Source organism: Peromyscus leucopus, chromosome 5 (assembly GCF_004664715.2).
Source record: "Peromyscus leucopus breed LL Stock chromosome 5, UCI_PerLeu_2.1, whole genome shotgun sequence".
Classification (NCBI taxonomy): domain Eukaryota; kingdom Metazoa; phylum Chordata; class Mammalia; order Rodentia; family Cricetidae; genus Peromyscus; species Peromyscus leucopus.
Window position 1 is genome coordinate 113650839 of NC_051067.1, and position 18063 is coordinate 113668901.

General features: G+C 45.1%; 1 protein-coding gene across 5 annotated transcripts in view; it reads right to left on the reverse strand.

Moving 5' to 3' along the window:
- Positions 1–18063, reverse strand: part of Wdr59 (WD repeat domain 59) — a 76652-nt gene that overhangs the window by 46743 nt on the left and 11846 nt on the right. For all 5 annotated transcript variants that reach the window (XM_037206284.1, XM_037206282.1, XM_037206281.1 and 2 more), the window contains exons 2-6: positions 16472–16521; positions 8207–8342; positions 6312–6397; positions 4749–4829; positions 1153–1190 (exon numbers count right to left, since the gene is read on the reverse strand). In XM_037206284.1, coding sequence (XP_037062179.1) covers positions 1153–1190; positions 4749–4829; positions 6312–6397; positions 8207–8342; positions 16472–16521 — 391 coding nt within the window. The remainder of the gene's footprint in view (positions 1–1152; positions 1191–4748; positions 4830–6311; positions 6398–8206; positions 8343–16471; positions 16522–18063) is intronic.

Below are 18063 nucleotides of genomic sequence, written 5' to 3' on the forward strand. Positions count from 1 at the left end.
CAGGGCAAAAGACACAGTCAATAAGACAAAAAGACAGCAAACAGAATGGGAAAAGATCTTCACCAACCCCACATCTGACAGAGGATTGATCTCCACAGTATATAAAGAACTCAAGAAACTAGACATCAAAATACTGAACAGTCCAATTAAAAAATGGGCTAAAGAGCTAAACAGAGAATTCACAAAACAAGAACTACAAATGGCTGAAAGACATTTAAAGAAATGCTCAACATCCTTAATCATCAGAGAAATGCAAATCAAAACAACTCTGAGATACCACCTTACACCTGTCATAATGGCTACAATCAAAAACACCAATGACAGTCAATGTTGGAGAGGATGCAGAGCAAAGGGAACACTCCTCCACTGTTGGTGGGAATGTAAACTTGTACAACCACTGTGGAAATCAGTATGGCGGTTTCTCAGAAAATTAGGAATCGAACTACCTCAAGACCCAGCCATCCCACTCTTGGGCATATACCCAAGGAATGCTGATTCATACCATAAAGATCATGCTCAGCTATGTTCATAGCAGCACTATTTGTAATAGCCAGAACCTGGAAACAACCTAGATGCCCATCAACGGAAGAATGGATGAAAAAAATGTGGTACACGTACCAGGCTTATTTTACATGCGTTCTAGGGACCAAACTGGGGTGCCATGCTTGGAAGGCAAGCACATTGCCAAATTAGGCATCTCTCCAGCCCTCAGAGATTGTGTGTGTGTGTGTGTGTGTGTGTGTGTGTGTGTGTGTGTGTGTGCGTGAGAGAGAGAGAGAGGGGGGGGGAGGAAGGGAGGGAGGGAGAGAGGAGAGAGAGAGAAGAGAGACAAAGACAGAGACAGAGAGCAAACACATAATAAAATATTTGAAGAAGTAATATAATATCCAGATTTTGCTTCAAAATAATCACAAAGGGAACGACGGTAAAGCAGACTGGATATATGATGACAATTACTGACGCTAATAGAACAATACTGCAGATAACCTAAAACCAGGGTTAGGGCAGGACTCAGCCTGAAGTAAGCATCTCGGAACATGGGACTTAGAATTCCACCCAGCCACGATGGAGCATGGGCTGTGAGTAGTCAGAGTCGTGAGCAGGACGAGTGAGAAGGGACTGAGGAAGACAAGTCAGGGTGGACATACTCACCTACAGCGGATAGCGCAACAGTAGGTTTTCTCGTGTCTCTGAAACAGAAGAAGTCGAAAGTCAAACACTGCCTGCTTCACTGTATACCAACAGCCAGACAGTGCCACTCGCCCTTTGCTTACATTTCTCTCTCTCCTCTAGGAGAATTTGGAATTAACATTGTTTTAAGGACCTTTAAAAAAAAAAAACAATAAAGATAGCTGGGTGGTGGTGGCACACCCGTCTAATCTCAGCACTCAGGAGACAGAGGCAGGCGGATCTCTGAGTTCTAGGCCAGCTTGGTCTACAGAGCGAGTTCCAGGACAGTCAAGGCAACACAGAGAAACCCTATCTCAAAAAAAAGAATCAGAATCTCTCAATGTTGTCATTATTCCTAGCCACAACAAGGCACAGTCACAGTATAATGCTGCAGGACCTTCCCAGTGTTTAAAAACTACTATGGGAGCTGGGGGTATACCTTAGTGGTAAAGTACTTACTAACATGGAAAAGGCCCTGAGTTCAATCTCCAGTAGAAAGGAAAAAAGAAAATGCCAGGCATAGTAGCATTTGCCTATAATCTCAGTACGCCAAGGGCTGAGCCAACAGGATTGTAAACTCGAGACTAACCTGGGCTACATACCAAGACACTATGTCAAAAAACTAAATAAAAGGCGGGGCATGACGGTTCACCCCGCTCACACTTGACATCCCACATCCCACAGGCTGAAGCAGGAGGGCTGCCACAGCTGGTGGCCGATCAGGCCCTGTCTCAAAAGCAGAACAAAAGTGGACATAAAGGCTCATGTCTGTAATCAGAGCACACACAGTGACTTTGAGGCCAGCCTCAGCCACATGAAATCCTGTGCTGGGGGCAGGGATACAAACTACCCTGAACATTCCCCATAGCTATGAGGCAGAAGCAATAGATAACAAAAGACTGATATTTTTATCAAATGGAATATTGTCCATCTTAAAAAGGAAGAAAACTCTGACATACTACACATTCAGAGATAAACCTTGAGAACCTATGCTAAGTGAAATAGCCAGCCACAAAAAGGTAAGAACTGTAAACACTATCTTTTCTTATACGAGATAGCTGAAGTGCTCAGATTCATTAAAAACAGAGTGGAACTGTTGTGGAATATTACTTTAACTATGTAAAGGTGGGTCGCATTTGTTTAACTAGGCAAAGATGTGTTACATTTGCTTATGCTGTATTTGCTTAATTATGTAAAGGTGTGTTGCTGTTTTACCTTGCCTGCCTAAGGCACCGGATTGGTCTAATGAAAAGCTGAATGGTCAATAGCTGGGCAGTAGAGGGATAGGCGGGGCTGGCAGACAGAGAGAATAAGTAGGAGGAGAAATCTAGGCTTGAGAGAAGGAAACTAGAGGACAGAAAGTGGGAGATACCCGGGGCTGGCCGGCCAGTCAGCCAGCTACATGAGTAAGACATACAGAAGGAAAGGAAGGTAAAAAACCCTCAGGCAAAACACAGATGAAGAGAAACATTAATTTAAGAAATAAGAGCTAGCAAGAAGTGAGCCTAAGCTAAGACTGAGAGCATTCATAACTAATAATAAGTCTCTGTGTCATGATTTGAGAGCTGGTTGGCTGCCCAAAGAAAGCCTGCTACATGCAATTGCAGTTGATGAGAGCTGAGTGCACAGTTCCAAGCGCAGGAAGGAATGGAGAGTTGTTTAATGTGTGAAGTTTAGGATCTGCAAGAGAAGCCTTTGGAGACAAACTGCAGAATAATGTAAATGTACTGAGCATGGTTTAGCAGCAGACTCAAAAAATGGCTATGATGCCAAATTTTATGTTATATGTCATCACAATTTTAATAAGGAATTGTTGTGTGATATTTTGATTGTGCTCTGACTGGTAAAGCTTGCTTGGAGTCAGAGGGTGGAGCTAGCCACTAGCTAACCATAGAGGTTTGGAGGACTGTAGAGAGAGGAGACAGGAAGTGGCCTGAGAGGCTCTCGGCCCTTTCGGTCGAAGGAACTGGAGAGGTAGGAAGCAACTGTGGCTGCTCCCCTGCTTCTCTGATCTTCCAGGTTTTCACCCTGATATCTGACTCCTGGTTTTTTATTGATAAGATTAATTAGAATAACACTTCAAGGAATCATTACTGTTGATACAAAGAAGTATAACAGCTGACCACCAAGTCAGGGGGAAACTTCTTCCACAGAGACAGAGGGGAGAACCAGGAGGCTCCCTGGGGCTGAGGAGGCTTACTATTTAGAGTTTCTTAAACTTCCCGCATTGACATTCCCTTTTTGCCTGAGAAATTTTCATGCAACCCTAGGGTTCACAGGTTTATAAAATAGGTGTAAAATCAAAACACCTCAGATTCATTCTGTGTGTGATTCTGGATTAATTTTTAGGTCACTGAATGTTCAGAAATCTTTTCTTGTTGCCAAATGTTTTAAGACCCCCACATTCGGTGTGACTTAAATATCTGAGGAAAGAATGTCTCCTCCCACCCCCCACCCCCATTTTTTGAGACAGAGTTTCTCTGTGTAGCCTTGGCTCTCCTGGAACTCATTCTATAAACCAAGCTGGCCTCAAACTCAGAGATCCCCCTGCCTCCGCCTGCCAAGTGCTGGGATTAAAGGTGTGCACCAATATGCCTGGCTAATTCAGTGTCTTCAAATGATGAAAATACTTGTTGTCTGTAAATGAGGGGTGCAGTTCCCTGAGGACATTTTATTTGCTGAAGAGCTCTCCTCTTCACTTCTGGATTCCATGATTCCCCTCAGATGTTAGACCTTAGACTCATAGGCTCCAAGGGCTGGTCTGCAGGTAACATGGCCGTACTTGGTCAGGCCAGGCACACATACCTTACTTCCTCAGAACACTTCTGCTAGTCTAACTAGTCTGTTCCCCTTCCATCTCTGGCAGGGTAAAACAACCCAAAGTTACTGCCACGGGGGAGGCAGTGGCCTGCCGCAAGGGGGCCTCCAATGCAGCAGCGTCTGCAGACCGCCCCCTCAGAATGGCTAGCTCTATCACTAAAAGCAGCACTGTTCTTAGGCAAGCCAGACCTGAGGCTGGGAGCTCCTTTAACCTTACTTTATGAGGTGCACCCCGGTGTGGAGGCCACTAGCCCCTTTGACAGAGCCAGTAAGAGCTAAGCAGAGGTCTTAGCAGCTCATCATGTGCCGCCTGAGCAGACCAGCTCGACTTGCAAAGGCCAGCATCTGTGCAGCTTTGCCACAGGGATTCTCTGGCCTCTGAGGACTGCTTGGCAGAACCCTGACAAGCCGGAAGAGCTGGGGAATTCAGACTTCTGGGGGCAGCCGTCAGCTGTGACTGCAGTACTCTGCTTCCCAGGCCCTCGGTGGGAAGGGAGGAGTTTCCCAGCAGAGACTGACGTTCCCCGGGAAGACTAAGCTCTACAGTGGTGCCCAGGGAAGACATGCCTGCTTTTCACAGCCTTCCAGACCTGTCTGTCTTCATCCCTGGCAGCTCTTCTCTCACCTCTTACTATCTATACCTGCTCTCAGATCCTGGTCTCGGGATCTGATCCACAGGAACCAAACTAAGACACTTAACCTCTAACAGTTTCCGACTGTCCACCAACTGAGTGGCGATGCCGCGTCGCTGTTCTTACTTGATATCCCAGATGTAGATGTAGGTGTCCACAGAGCTGGTGACCAGGAGATCTGGCTCAAACACTGCCCAGTCCAAGTCGCTGGCAGAAAGAAAATAAAGAGAACACAGACAGACAGAGCTTTAACGTCTGGTTCCAACGCGCTGACAAATCCACTCTCTGGTGGCTCCACGCTGTCTTCACAGTGTGCTTCCTAACATGACTCGGGGCGAGGCACGAAGGTTCTTTGCAGGTGAACAAGAGGTAACTGAGCTCAGAAGGAAACCCGGGTCCTGCCACCCAGAATTGCCAGCCATAATCCTGCCCGCTCCCAAGAAGAAATGGGCATTTCAACTTAAAACACGCACAGCCGCAGACGGCACAGAGGGGCAGTAAGGTTCTGCTGAGCCTGCCCTTCAGCTCAGAGAAGCATAGCTTTCCCCTCTCTCTCCCTATCCCTCCCCACTTTGTTTGGTTTTGTTTTTCAAGGCAGGGTTTCTCTATATAACAGTCCTACCTGTCCTGGAACTTGCTTTTTTAGACCAGGCTGGCCTCGAACTCACAGAGATCCGCCTGCCTCTGCCTCCCAAGTGCTGGGATTAAAGGCGTGCGCCACCACCACACCAGCTTCTTCTATCTCTTTCTAGGCCTGCTTTCCCTAAGACTTTTTCTCTAAAGGTCCCCTCCTCTCTACAGGTGACTGACCCTCTGTGCAGGTTTAATTCAAACAGCATGGCCTTGTCTTTTTCCCTTCTCCACCTTCTTCTAGGCAGTGGTGAGAGCTATAGCTTACCATCCTGGAGTTGTCTTTAACTCTTAAATTGCCCTAAAGCTTTAAAAACAACAACAAACAAGACATAAGCTCCTAATCTCTCCTAAGAAACAAAATGTACAGGAGCCCAACTCTTCCTCTCCCAACTCTGTTCCTCTTCCTACTCTCTGAATAAACAGACAAAACAAAGAGGAAACACACAAAGTTATCTCCACAGGAGCCTTGGGTAAACCCTCGGAAGCAGGGGCAACTTATTTCCTGCTGTTACCCTCAGTTCTAGGAAAGGCAGTTCTGCACACACCAGTATCTCATCTTTCCTGTTACTTCCAGGCCATCTTCCCCAACCCTCTGCTCCCTGCTACTACTCTCCAGGAAGAGGAAATGGTGACCCAGAGGAAAGGAGGATCAAGGAACACTCTGGAAGGCCTCATGTGGGGGGCAACTATGTGAAGCAGAGTTCCGGGGAACAATCCACAGCTGCTGCCCAGTGTGTCCTTGCACTCCTGACCACTAAGGACCCTGAATAAGGAGATTCTGTTGTCTAACAAACTCTCCTTCCTGCAGCAAAAATCAGCCCTGGCCCTGTACTTTGGACGGGGCTGTAGCCAAGTCTTCTGGGATTCAGGTTATGCTTCCTAAATTTTAACAGGCTGTTCTCCAGGGTATTTTCACTTCCAGGCATTTGCCTTGAAGACTGAGGCCCTGTTGGCGACACAGCAGGTCAAGCATGTGAAATGAATGGCACCTTCCCTCATCAAAGGACTGTGAGACAAAGTGCGCCAGGCCAGGAAGCTGCCCGGGGCAATGCCTACCTGATCACTCGAGTGTGGCCCTGTAACGTCGTACCAACTTCTCCGCTGCCGTCTCTCCACTTATAGAGATCGACCCGTTGGTTACTCTGCAAAGCAGCAAGGATGAGAAGGCCGTGAGTGGCGCAGCCATGCAGGAATAGATGCTCTCACCTCAACTGCCCAACGTAAAGAAGAGGACGCCATATAGAAGCCAACTTGTGTGCCAGAGATTCCACAGGGTAAACAAAACAAACTTCAAGTCCAGGAAGTGCTGTAGAGAAGGTCAGTCAGCACAGTGGTTACCACACAAACATAAGGACCTGAATTCGATGCCCAACGCCCACATGAAAAGCTAGGTGCAGAACCTCTGTGCTGGGGAAGTGGAGAAAAGAGAATCCCTGAGGGGTTACTGGTTACTGAAGACATCCCACACGGACCTCTGGCCTCTACATGCATGTAGACACACATGAAATCGTGTACGTGTACACACACACACACACACACACACACACACACACGAACACATATCCACATGTACATACACAAATAATGATAATCATAAAGGGACAAGCATGGAAATCTACAGTTGCTCTAGAGCAGCAGTTCTCAACCTATGGATTTGCGACCCCTTTGGGGGTCGAATGACCCTTTCACAGGGGTCACCTAAGACCACTGGAAAACACAGATATTTACATTACGATTCATAACAGGAGCAAAATCACAGTTATGAAGTAGCAACGAAAATAATCTTATGAATGGGGTCACCTCAACATGAGGAACTGTGTTAAAGGGCCGCAGCAGCACTGGGAAGTTTGAGAAACACTGCTTTAGAGAAAATGATGACAAAGAATCTGGAGAAAGACACCAGAGATGACATAGTCCAAAATCTTTTGAGGTGTGTAAGGTTCTCGGAAAAGAAAAAGAAGCTAGGTGTAAACCCTGGGGAATTCACATATAAATGGACACTGGAAATCTACAGAGCTTAAGCAATCTAATGAACTCCAATTAGGAAAGCATCCCACCCTTGGAATGGATAAAGTAGTTTTGTTTTACTTTATTTTTAACCATCTGCATGTGTGGGAGGGGGTATATGCCTGTGAGTGCAGGTGCCTTCACAGGCCAGGAAAGGCCAGGGTCCCTGGAGTTAGAGGTGCCGACAGCTGGGAGCCACGCAAGGTGGGTGCCGGGAACTGAACTCAGGTCCTCTGCAAGGGCCATTCCTGCTCTTAACCATTGAGAACCATCTCTCCAGGCGATGGATGAGGTATTTGATCCCTCTAAAAGCAAAGAAAGCCAGCTCCAGACCAGCTCACATTCCTCTTCTTAGAGTATCTTTCTGATCATCTGCCACACAGCCCTTAGCTAGTCAGATTATCACTGAGGAAGGTAACTCACTACACACAGAAACGAAGGCATCTACTTGCTTCCCTTAAAAAAATCTAGATTCAGTCCCTAGAAATAAATACAAAGCCTGACACAGACTAGGGGCCAGCAAATTAACTATACATATACACACATATAAAACCTCTAAGACACCTTGTCTCTTTTTTCAGAAACAGGCAAACCTCCCTTTCCTAAGATTTATTTTTATTAAACGTGTATAAGTGTTTGCCTTCATGTATATCTGTGCAGCATATGCATGGTGCCCATGGAGGCTGGATGAGGGTGTCAGATATCCTAGAACCCAAGTCACAGACAGTTATGGTTGTGAGCCACCATGTAGGTACTGGGAATCAAACCCAGGTCCTCTGGAAGATCATCCATTCAATGAGCCATTCGCCAGCCTCACAAACCTCTTCTCCTTTTTTTTTTTTAAACTGAGCAATGAAGATTACATTCTCTTCTCTGTGCAGGACACAAAGACTTGCCTTAATGACACATTTTAAAAAAAGACAACACCACGTAAATGAACTCACCGAAGCTGCAAAATAGTGTGCGAAGCTGTCATGAGGATTCCACTGCACAGCTCCGATGTCCCATTTGCTCTGGCGGGAGATTTTGCGGTGACCTTCAAAAGGGGCATCTAGATTGACGATGTACAGGAATCTTCGGCTAGAACAACATCAACATTATAGCAATACAGCAACGTAAGAGCACGCACGTTATGACAGAAAAGCACATGCCGAACTGCAGGCAGTGCTCCAAAAACTCTCAGATGCACATGACAATGATCTACTCTGAAAGGCATACCAATGACAAGTGTAACCCAAGCTGACAGTTAAGCAAGGGGGAACAGTATCTCCGTGAGAGCTACTTCCGTATTTGGCCTTCACTACCCATATCCACTCATGAGAGAGTGTCTGCTCCCTCTGGATTCAGCTCCAACCTGCTCCTCTCCCAGTCTTTCCCAGTGCCCCAGCTAGGATCAATTCCGGCTCCATGTTAATCCCACTGCAAGGTCTACATTTCAACTGTGTTTTCTCTACAAGAAGGCTCTCCAAGGTTAAGGCTCTCGTCTCAATCCACCTACATATCTGGAAACAACACCAGGTCTAGAATATCTTTTAAAGCCCAATATCACCAGGCACAGAGCTTTACACTCAATAAATGTGTTAAACACACTTATTACTGGGTCAAAATCCTGCAGAAAAATCTCAAATTCCTCTGCAAGTCTACTAGTCAGAAACAAAACCAGATCCATCAGGAAGTGAACTAACGACCCAAGAAAAAAGAGCAAAGTAGCATAGGAAGGCTGTCATAGTAAGTTTAAAGTGTCAATCAATATAAAGAATCTGAAAAATAAGAATGCTTTATATTTTTTTAAGAAAGAAATTACTGCTGATCTGTGAATTAACATCCCTGCAGTAATCCGGCATTGATTTTTAATTAGAGAACATGCTAAGCCTCTGCGTATCAATGAGGACCAATGAGCTCAAGAAAGAAAGATTAACAGTCCCTGTTTGGAAAGACCAGACTTCTAGAGAGTAGCGGAAAATCTAAAGAGGGACGATGGCTAAAGGAGAAGGCGGCTAACACAGGGAAGGTGGAATTTCACAGACCTTCTGGAACGTCTAAGAGAGTTAATGCAGAATGAAGATCTAGAGGCAAAGGAATCAGGTACTCTTGGAGCAGAAAGATGGCACCTTCCCATTAGGAGGAAAATCAGTCCAGACTACGAGCTTCATCCATGAGCTGTTTCTCCATTACTGGGGAGCTCGGACACAGTGCAGACGATGGAGAACAGCAGAAAGGGGACTCTTGAGGATAGACACCAGTGACTCAACGTGTTTCTCTTCATTCCCAACCCCCAAAGCCCTTCCAAAATGTAGTTTAAAAAAAAAAAAAAAAAAAAGACAGGAAGCCACACGGCAAAGAAAATTGGAGGAGAAATGAAAGCATCTGGACAAATGGTAACTGATAATAAGTAACAGCAGATGATAAGCCCAAGTGCTGAAGGCAGGAAGTGTCTCAGCAGCAAGCTGATTTGAGGTGCAGGACCTGGTGGCACCTTCTCTAGGCAAAGAGGGCTGGAAGGCAAAGCAGAACAAAACAAGACTGTCTGAAAGCATGGGAATGGCTGGCTATCCCAATCACTCTTTAATCTTTTTTTTTCCAAGATTTTTTTGGGGGGGAGGGTGTGCAACTGTGCCCACAACTGGAGGCATAAAAAGAGTCCCCCTTTCTAGCACTCTGTCTATTCCTTTGATTTCAAACAGCAATTCAAAGCCTTTCAAAGTTGTTGAAAATTAAGAAAATCTAACAGAGGGCTGGAGAGATGGGCCAGTAGTTACGAGCATTGGTGCTCTTGCAGAAGACATGGGTTCAGTTTCCAACACCCACACAATGGCTCACAACTGCCTGTAACTACAGCTTTGGGGAATCTGACACCCAGTTCTGGACGCTCAGGGCACCAGACACATACATAGTGCAAACATATAAATTCAGGAAAACTCACAATTTTTTTCATCTTAAAACCCCACTTGCTCTTGCAGAGGATCCGGGTTTAGTTCTCCACACCTACATCAGGACTCACAACCACCTCTAACTCCAGTTCCAGGGGATCAAGTGACCTCTGGCTGCTGTGAGCACCTACACATACCACGCCATAAATTCATGCAGGGACACACGTAAAAACAAATAAACAATAAAGAAATAAATCTCGGGCTGGAGAGATGGCTCAGAGGTTAAGAGCACTGACTGCTCTTCCAGAGGTCCTGAGTTCAATTCCTAGCAACCACATGGTGGCTCACAACCATCTATAATGAGATCTGGTGCCCTCTTCTGGCCTGCAGGCATACATGCTGTATACATAATAAATAAATAAATCTTTAAAAATAAAATAAAATAAAGAAATAAATCTCAAAGGACAATCTAATGAAATGAAATAAAAAAGAAAGAGGCCAGAAAAGAATCCACTTAGGAGAATTAACACTAACAACTACAGAAACAAAGAAAGAGGAAAGAGAAAATAGAGGGGAGAAAATTATCAAGGATGTAAGGCAGGAAAAGCTTCCCAAACTAAAAAATACATAATTCAGATTGGAAGGGCCTTCTAACATGCTAAAAAATACTATAATGTAATCAGAATGGTGACTTCATAAACATATATGTTTGTAAATTTATTTGAGCTATTCACTTCATATTAGTATAGTACATATATCTCACTACATATATTTTAAAATTCTTTTTTTCCTTTCATTGAAAGTAGATTTTTGCCGGGTGGCGGTTGTGCATGCCTTTAATCCCAGCACTCGGGAGGCAGAGTCAGGCAGATCTCTGTGAGTTTGAGGCCAGCCTGGTCTACTGAGCAAGATCCAGGACAGGCACCAAAACTATACAGAGAAACTCTGTCTCAAAAAACAAAAAAAGAAGAAAGTAGATTCTTTTCTCATACAATATATCCTGATTATAGTTTCCCCTCCCTCTACTCCTACCCAGTTCCTTCCCACCTCCCTTTCTCTCATTAGAAAAGAACAAGCTTCTAAGAGATAACAATAAACATGACAAAATACAATAAGATGAAGCAAAAGCTGTCATATTGAAGTTGGACACAGCAATCCAACAGGAGGAAGAGTCCCAAGAGCTGGCATGATAGTCAGAGACCTATTGTTGGGGGGGAGTTGCTCTTTTGGGGGGCCCGCCACCCAGCTCCCAAATAAATCACACACGGAGGCTTATTCTTAATTACAAATGCCAGCCTTAGCTTGGCTTAGTTTCTAGCCAGTTTTCCTTAACTTATCTAGTCTACCTTTTGCCTCTGGGCTTTTCCTGTTCTCTTACTTCTGTAAATCTTATTCTTTTTTTAAAAAAAGATTTATTTATTTATTATGTACACAGTGTTCTGCCTACATGAGTGCTTGCAGGCCAGAAGAGGGCACCAGATCTCATTACAGATGGTTGTGAGCCACCATGTGGTTGCTAGGAATTGAACTCAGGACAGCCAGTGCTCAGCCGCTGAGCAATCTCTCCAGGCCCTGTAAATCTTATTCTTACTCCATTGCTGGTTGTGTAGCTGGGTGGCTGGCCCCTAATGTCCCCCTCCTTCTCTGGCTTCTCTTTTTCAATAATAACTCTCTTCTCAGAGTTCTCCTAATTATACTCTCTGCCTGCCAGCCCCACCTATCCTTTCTCTTGCCTCACTATTGGCCATTCAGCTTTTTATTAGCCCATCAGGTATGTAAGGCACAGTAACACAGCTTCACAGAGTTAAGCAAATGCAACATAAACAAAAGTAACACACCTTAGAATAATATTCTACTACAGAGACCCACCCATTCTCATAGTCAGAAGTACCATAAAAATCCTCAGCTGAAAGCTATAATATATATGCAGAGGACCTGGTGCAGACCCATGTAGGCTCTGTGCTTGCTGCTTCAGTCTCTGTGAGTTATCTGAGCCTTGCTTAGTTAATTCAAAGAGCATTTTATATGAAAATAAAATGGAGCCCTTCAAATTTGGGCTGGAAATAATATAAGCATGTACATGCTGAAAAACACAATAAGGCATTAGCACATGTATGATTTCCAGTCACATAATTCCAATTCTCTAGAACATTAAGGATGATACTCTTCAAACCAGCAAATATGGGAAAAATCTAACATTCAGAGTGCCTAAGAGTATCTTATGGGTCATTAGTATTGCTACATGATACAGAGTATTTCTATCCCTCTATTTACTTGGATAAAACAGTGTCAACTGGGGAAATAGCTTAGGGGGTAAAGTATTTGCTGTGTAATTATGAGGACCTGAATATGATTCCCCAGAACCCACGTGAAAAAGGCTGGGCATGGTGCAGACGCTGTAATTTCAGTGCGGGGGGTGGAGGAGACAGGTGGATCTCTGGACCTTGCTGCCCAACTAGCCTTGTGTACTCTGTGAGTCCCAGCCCATCAAGAATCCCTGTCTCAAAACTGAACAAACAAGGTAGTCCATGCCTGAGGAATGACACCTGAGGTTATTCTCCAGCCTACACACACACACACACACACACACACACACACACACACACACACACACCTCAATAATGAAAGAGGGAAGGGACAGGAGGTCCTCTGAGTGCCCAGACACAGGCCAAAGCAATCATGGTGAAAACTTCACAAATTTTAGAGATAAAAGATAGGATTTTAGCCGGGCGGTGGTGGCACACCTTTAATCCCAGCACTCGGGAGGCAGAGGCAGGTGGATCTCTGTGAGTTCAGGGCCAGCCTGGGCTACAGAGTGAGTTTCAGGACAGGCTCCAAAGCTACACAGAGAAACCCTATCTTGAAAAAACAAACAAACAAATGAGATAGAATTTTAAAGGTTTTTAATGAGACAAATGCAATATATGTGAAGAATCTAGAATTACTACATAACTGTGACTCAGAAGGCTGAACAAGAGGATTACCAGTCCAAAGCCAGCCTGCACAACTTAGCAGGACACTGTAAGAAACATTTTAAGAAACTACAGGGGGTGGGGTGGGTGAAAATGCAGCTCAATAGTAGAGTACTTGGCTGGCCTGTGTGAGGCCCTGGGTCAGTCCCCAGGACTTCAGGGGGTGGGACTCAAAGAACCCCAAATGTCAACGCTTAACAACTGTGACACACAACTACAGTGGGAAGTCGAGGGATATCGGACAGGTGTAACCTGCGACCTTCGGAGCACCTGGTCAAAGTGCCAGGTCCTCACCTTCAGCTGTCAGAAGTCAGCTTACAATGTCTGTGATGGGCACAGCCAGATCTAGCAGTGTATTTGGAAATCGGAGACAATGAACCGGAAGGGCTAAAAGATCGTCAAGAACGTGCTCCTGGACAGGAGATCCAAGATGGAAACGCTGAGGGAGGCAGGCACTGCTGCTCTACACACAGGCTTGGCAGCACGACTCAATTCTAGACATTACTCATGTACACACACTTCCTCAAGAACACCATACTGAGCCGGGCGGTGGTGGTGCACGCCTTTGATCCTAGCACTCGGGAGGCAGAGGCAGGCGGATCTATGGGAGTTCGAGGCCAGCCTGGTCTACAGAGCGAGTTCCAGGAAAGGTGCAAAACTACACAGAGAAACCCTGTCTCGAAAAACTAAAAAAAAAAAAAAAAAAACAAACAAAACAATACTGGTGGGGGTGGGAGGTGGGGGTGGGGTGGTGCACACCTTTAATCCCAGCACTAGGGAGGCAGAGGCAGGCGGATCTCTGAGTTTGATGCCAGCCTGATCTACAGAGTGAGTTCCAGGACAGTCAGGGCTACACAGAGAAACTCTGCCTCAGGAAAAAAAAATAATAATAATTAATTAATTAATTTTAAAAAAGAACACAATACTGCAAAGAGTAAGCAGGCAATTAATGTCATACACCACAAACCACTGACCTGTATACTCTGAGTAAGTGAACTGTATGATGTGTTGATTATATCCTAACAAAGCTGTTTTGTAAGAATGCTTGTTTTAATTATTCATCTATGTGTGTGTTGGGGTGCACATATATGAAATCAACATTGGCTATCTCCTTCAACTGTTCCCTTCCTTCTTGTCGGGGGGCCATCCCACCCCCACACTCCCCCAGAGTACTCTTAAGTAGAAGCAGCAGGAAATATTAGATAGAAGCAAAGAGGGGGGAGAAACAGATAGAAAATACAGGATAGCCTCAGGAGGGCCCGGATGCTAATCCATCGGGCCCTGACTGTCCCTGCCAAAGGGTGTTTAAGGGAATTCCAAGGGGTGGAGCAAAAGACCTCCCCCCAGCACAGCCAAGTGCAGACATCTCAGACACCTGCACTCAGGCTTGTGGTCCAATCATCCTCTTTATGCAGACCTGCTGGGTAAAGCCACCAGGAAACCTAAGTGGGCTCCCACATCTTCTTTTTTAAGAACTTTATTTTTAATTGCATGTATATGTGTGTCTGTGAGGGGGATTTTCATGTGAGTGCAGGTGCCCAAAGAGGCTAAAAGAGGGCACCTAATCCCCTGAAGCTGGAGTTACAGGCAGTTGTGAGTTATCTGATGTGGGTGTGTTGGGAACTGGCTTGGGTCTTCTGCAAGAGCAATATATATTCCTAAGTGCTGAGCTCCCTCTCCATAGCCCCCCCCCCTTTTTTTTTTTAAAGATATGGTCTCTGCAAATGTCAGCCAATCAGGGTCCTGAAGCCTGGAAATCCCCTCACCCCAACCTCTGCTATTAATCAAAAACCGCACTCTTCCTGGGCTCAGAACTCTCTGCTTTCACTGCTGTGTTGGGCAGAGAGTCCAAGCTCCAAGCCTGAAATAAAGGCTCTTTGCTTTTACATATGGGGGGGGGGGAGATATGGTCTCTGGATGACCATGGGGCATGTAGGCTCAGCTAGGCTGTCTGGACAGTGAAATTCAGGTCTCCCTCTGTCCCCACTTCTCCAGAGCCAGGACTACAGGCATGTGCCATGCTCGACTTTTCCTGTGGGTCCTGGGGATCAAGTTCAAGTCCATACTTGCATGGCAAACGTTTTTACTGACTAAGACAGCTCCCCAGGCCTAATTCTGTGTTGTTTTGTTTGGTTGGCTTTTGATTTTTTTTTTAAGTGATTAAGAAATTAGATCATGGGGCTGGAGAGATGGCTCAGAGGTTAAGAGCACTGCTTGTTCTTCCAAAGGTCCTGAGTTCAATTCCCAGCAGCCACATGGTGGATCACAACCATCTGTAATGAGATCTGATGCCCTCTTCTGGCTTGCAGGGATATGTGCAGACAGAACACTGTATACATAATAAATAAATAAATCTTTAAAAAAAAAAAAAAAGAAAGAAAGAAAGAAATTAGATCATGATAGAAATACAGCATTTCCAGCCAGGCTGTGGTGGTACACATATATACAGAGACACAGGTGGATCTCTGTGAGTTCAAGGCCAGCTTGGTCTACAAAGTGAATCCCAGGCCAGCCTGGGCTACACAGTGAGACCCTGTCTCAAAAAATAAGCAAATAACGATGAAATTACTGAAAATAAAGCTAACTTTGAGAGGGGAAGGCAGTGACTTTAAGTAACATGAAAGGGAAGGGGTCTCTGCCCATTAACTGTATTCCGGTTCAATGCTAGGGTTATTAGCAAAGGCCAGAATCTTACAATTTTTGAGTAAGAAAATCACGTAGTTCAATTCCTTCTTGGTGGAAGTAAACTGCTTCTGGAGGCTGGTGAGATGGCGCAGAGGGTAAAAGCACTTGCCACATAAACCTGATAGCCTCAATTTGATTCCCAGATCTTACGGTGGAAGAAAAGAATTGATTCCCCAAAGTTGTCTTCTCACTTCCACAAATGCACCATGGCACACATGCACCTGCACACATGTATCCACATGCATACACATACACACATACAAATAATAAATCATTTTTTAAATTAGTTCAGGAGAAAACTGAGGTCCAGTTAGGTAAACTGACTCAATGTCCAGCACTCACTGCATCATCAAACTGGAACCCAGGTCCCCTCAATCCTCCTAACCGCCCCTTTGTCCAGACTAGACTGATTCCTTGAAGAGACTGTATGGTAACAAGAAAACTGCAAGCTCAAGGCCAAATTACAAATGACCAAAATGTGAGTTCATTGCTTACCTGTGAGAGTAAAAAAAAAAAAAAAAAAAACACCTGCAAAGAATCCCTGCAAGTGCCCTTGAGGTCCTCAGGATGTGAAAACTAACCCCTTTCATTGTCCTCAAACATAAGGATATTTTCCAATTTCCCAGAAACTTATAACATATCCCCAGAACTCGTGGCAGATGAACTCTGAAGGCTCACTTACCCAGAAAGCACTGCATGCTGCCCAAGACAGTCCACAGACATAGCAGTTGCCTGGGAGAAAGAACACAATTTCAGTTCTCCAGCAATACAGCCAGGGGAGAAGACTGACCTACCTTTGGCTCGTCTTCCTCTCAGGCAGTCCCCAGCTAACAACAATCAACCATCAGGTACTGGAGTTCTCTGCCGTGGATGCTTTCCAGGGACTCTCAGTCTTCCTAATGCTGTGACCCTTTAATATAGTTCCTCATGTTGTGGTGACCCCCAACCATGAAAATGTTTTAGTTTCTGCTTCACAACTATAATTTTGCTACTGTTATAAATCGTAATGTAAATGTTTTTGGAGATAAAGGTTCATCAAAGGGGTTGTGGTCCACAGGTTGAGAACCACTGCTTGAAGCCCTTTTTTTTTTTTTTTTTAATATATATTTTATTTTACAATACCATTCAGCTCTACATATCAGCCATGGGTTCCCCTATTCTCCCCCCTCCCACACCCTCCCCTTACCCCCAGCGTACCCCCAATTCCCACCTCCTCCAGGACAAGTCCTCCCCCGAGGACTGCGATCAACCTGGTAGACTCAGTCCAGGCAGGTCCAGTCCCTTCCTCCCAGACTGAGCCAAGTGTCTCTGCATAAGCTCCAGGTTTCAAACAGCCAACTCATGCAATGAGCACAGGACTCGGTCCCACTGCCTAGTTGCCTCCCAAACTGATCAAGCCAATCAACTGTCTCACCTATTCAGAGGGCCTGATCCAGCTGGGGGCCCCTCAGCCTTTGCTTCATAGTTCATGTGTTTCCATTCATTTGGCTATTTTTTTTCAATAATTGAGTAAAACTGAAATTTATTATAAGCCACAGTCGTCCTAGGGACCTGCATGCTATATATATAGCCTCCATGGTTCTATGGATTGTGGTCTGATTGTTCTTTATTTTATATCTAGAATCCACCTATGAGTGAGTACATACCATGACTGTGAAGCCCTTTTAATTATCACCTAAATCTCACATTTACTTTGACAACATGACAGCTTCTATTTCACACACACACAAACACACACACACACACACACACACACACACACACACACACACACACACAGCAGGACTATACACAACCAAGGCAGTGCACTCTAAATTAAGAATAGAAGCCAGGCGGTGGTGGCGCACGCCTTTAATCCCAGCACGCGGGAGGCAGAGGCAGGCGGATCTCTGTGAGTTCGAGGCCAGCCTGGGCTACAGAGTGAGTTCCAGGACAGGCACCAAAGCTACACAGAGAAACCCTGTCTCGAAAAACCAAAATGTGACTAGCACCAGAGCAAGAAGCAGCTAGCTACTAAACAGAGTCTCTCCCAAAGAGAACCTAACCTAGGACACTGCCACCTAGTCACCCATAAAATACACTCATTCCTTTCCATAGCATGTGGAACCTGCTTGAAGCCATATGGCACATTATTCAAATACCATCCCTGCTGAATCCAAGGTTTTATTCTTAATATTTTAGCTATTTTTTATTATACAGGATTATATAAGGCCATTTCCATTCAAGTTCATAATGTACCTTGAGCATATTCCCACACATACCCCGGTACCTCAC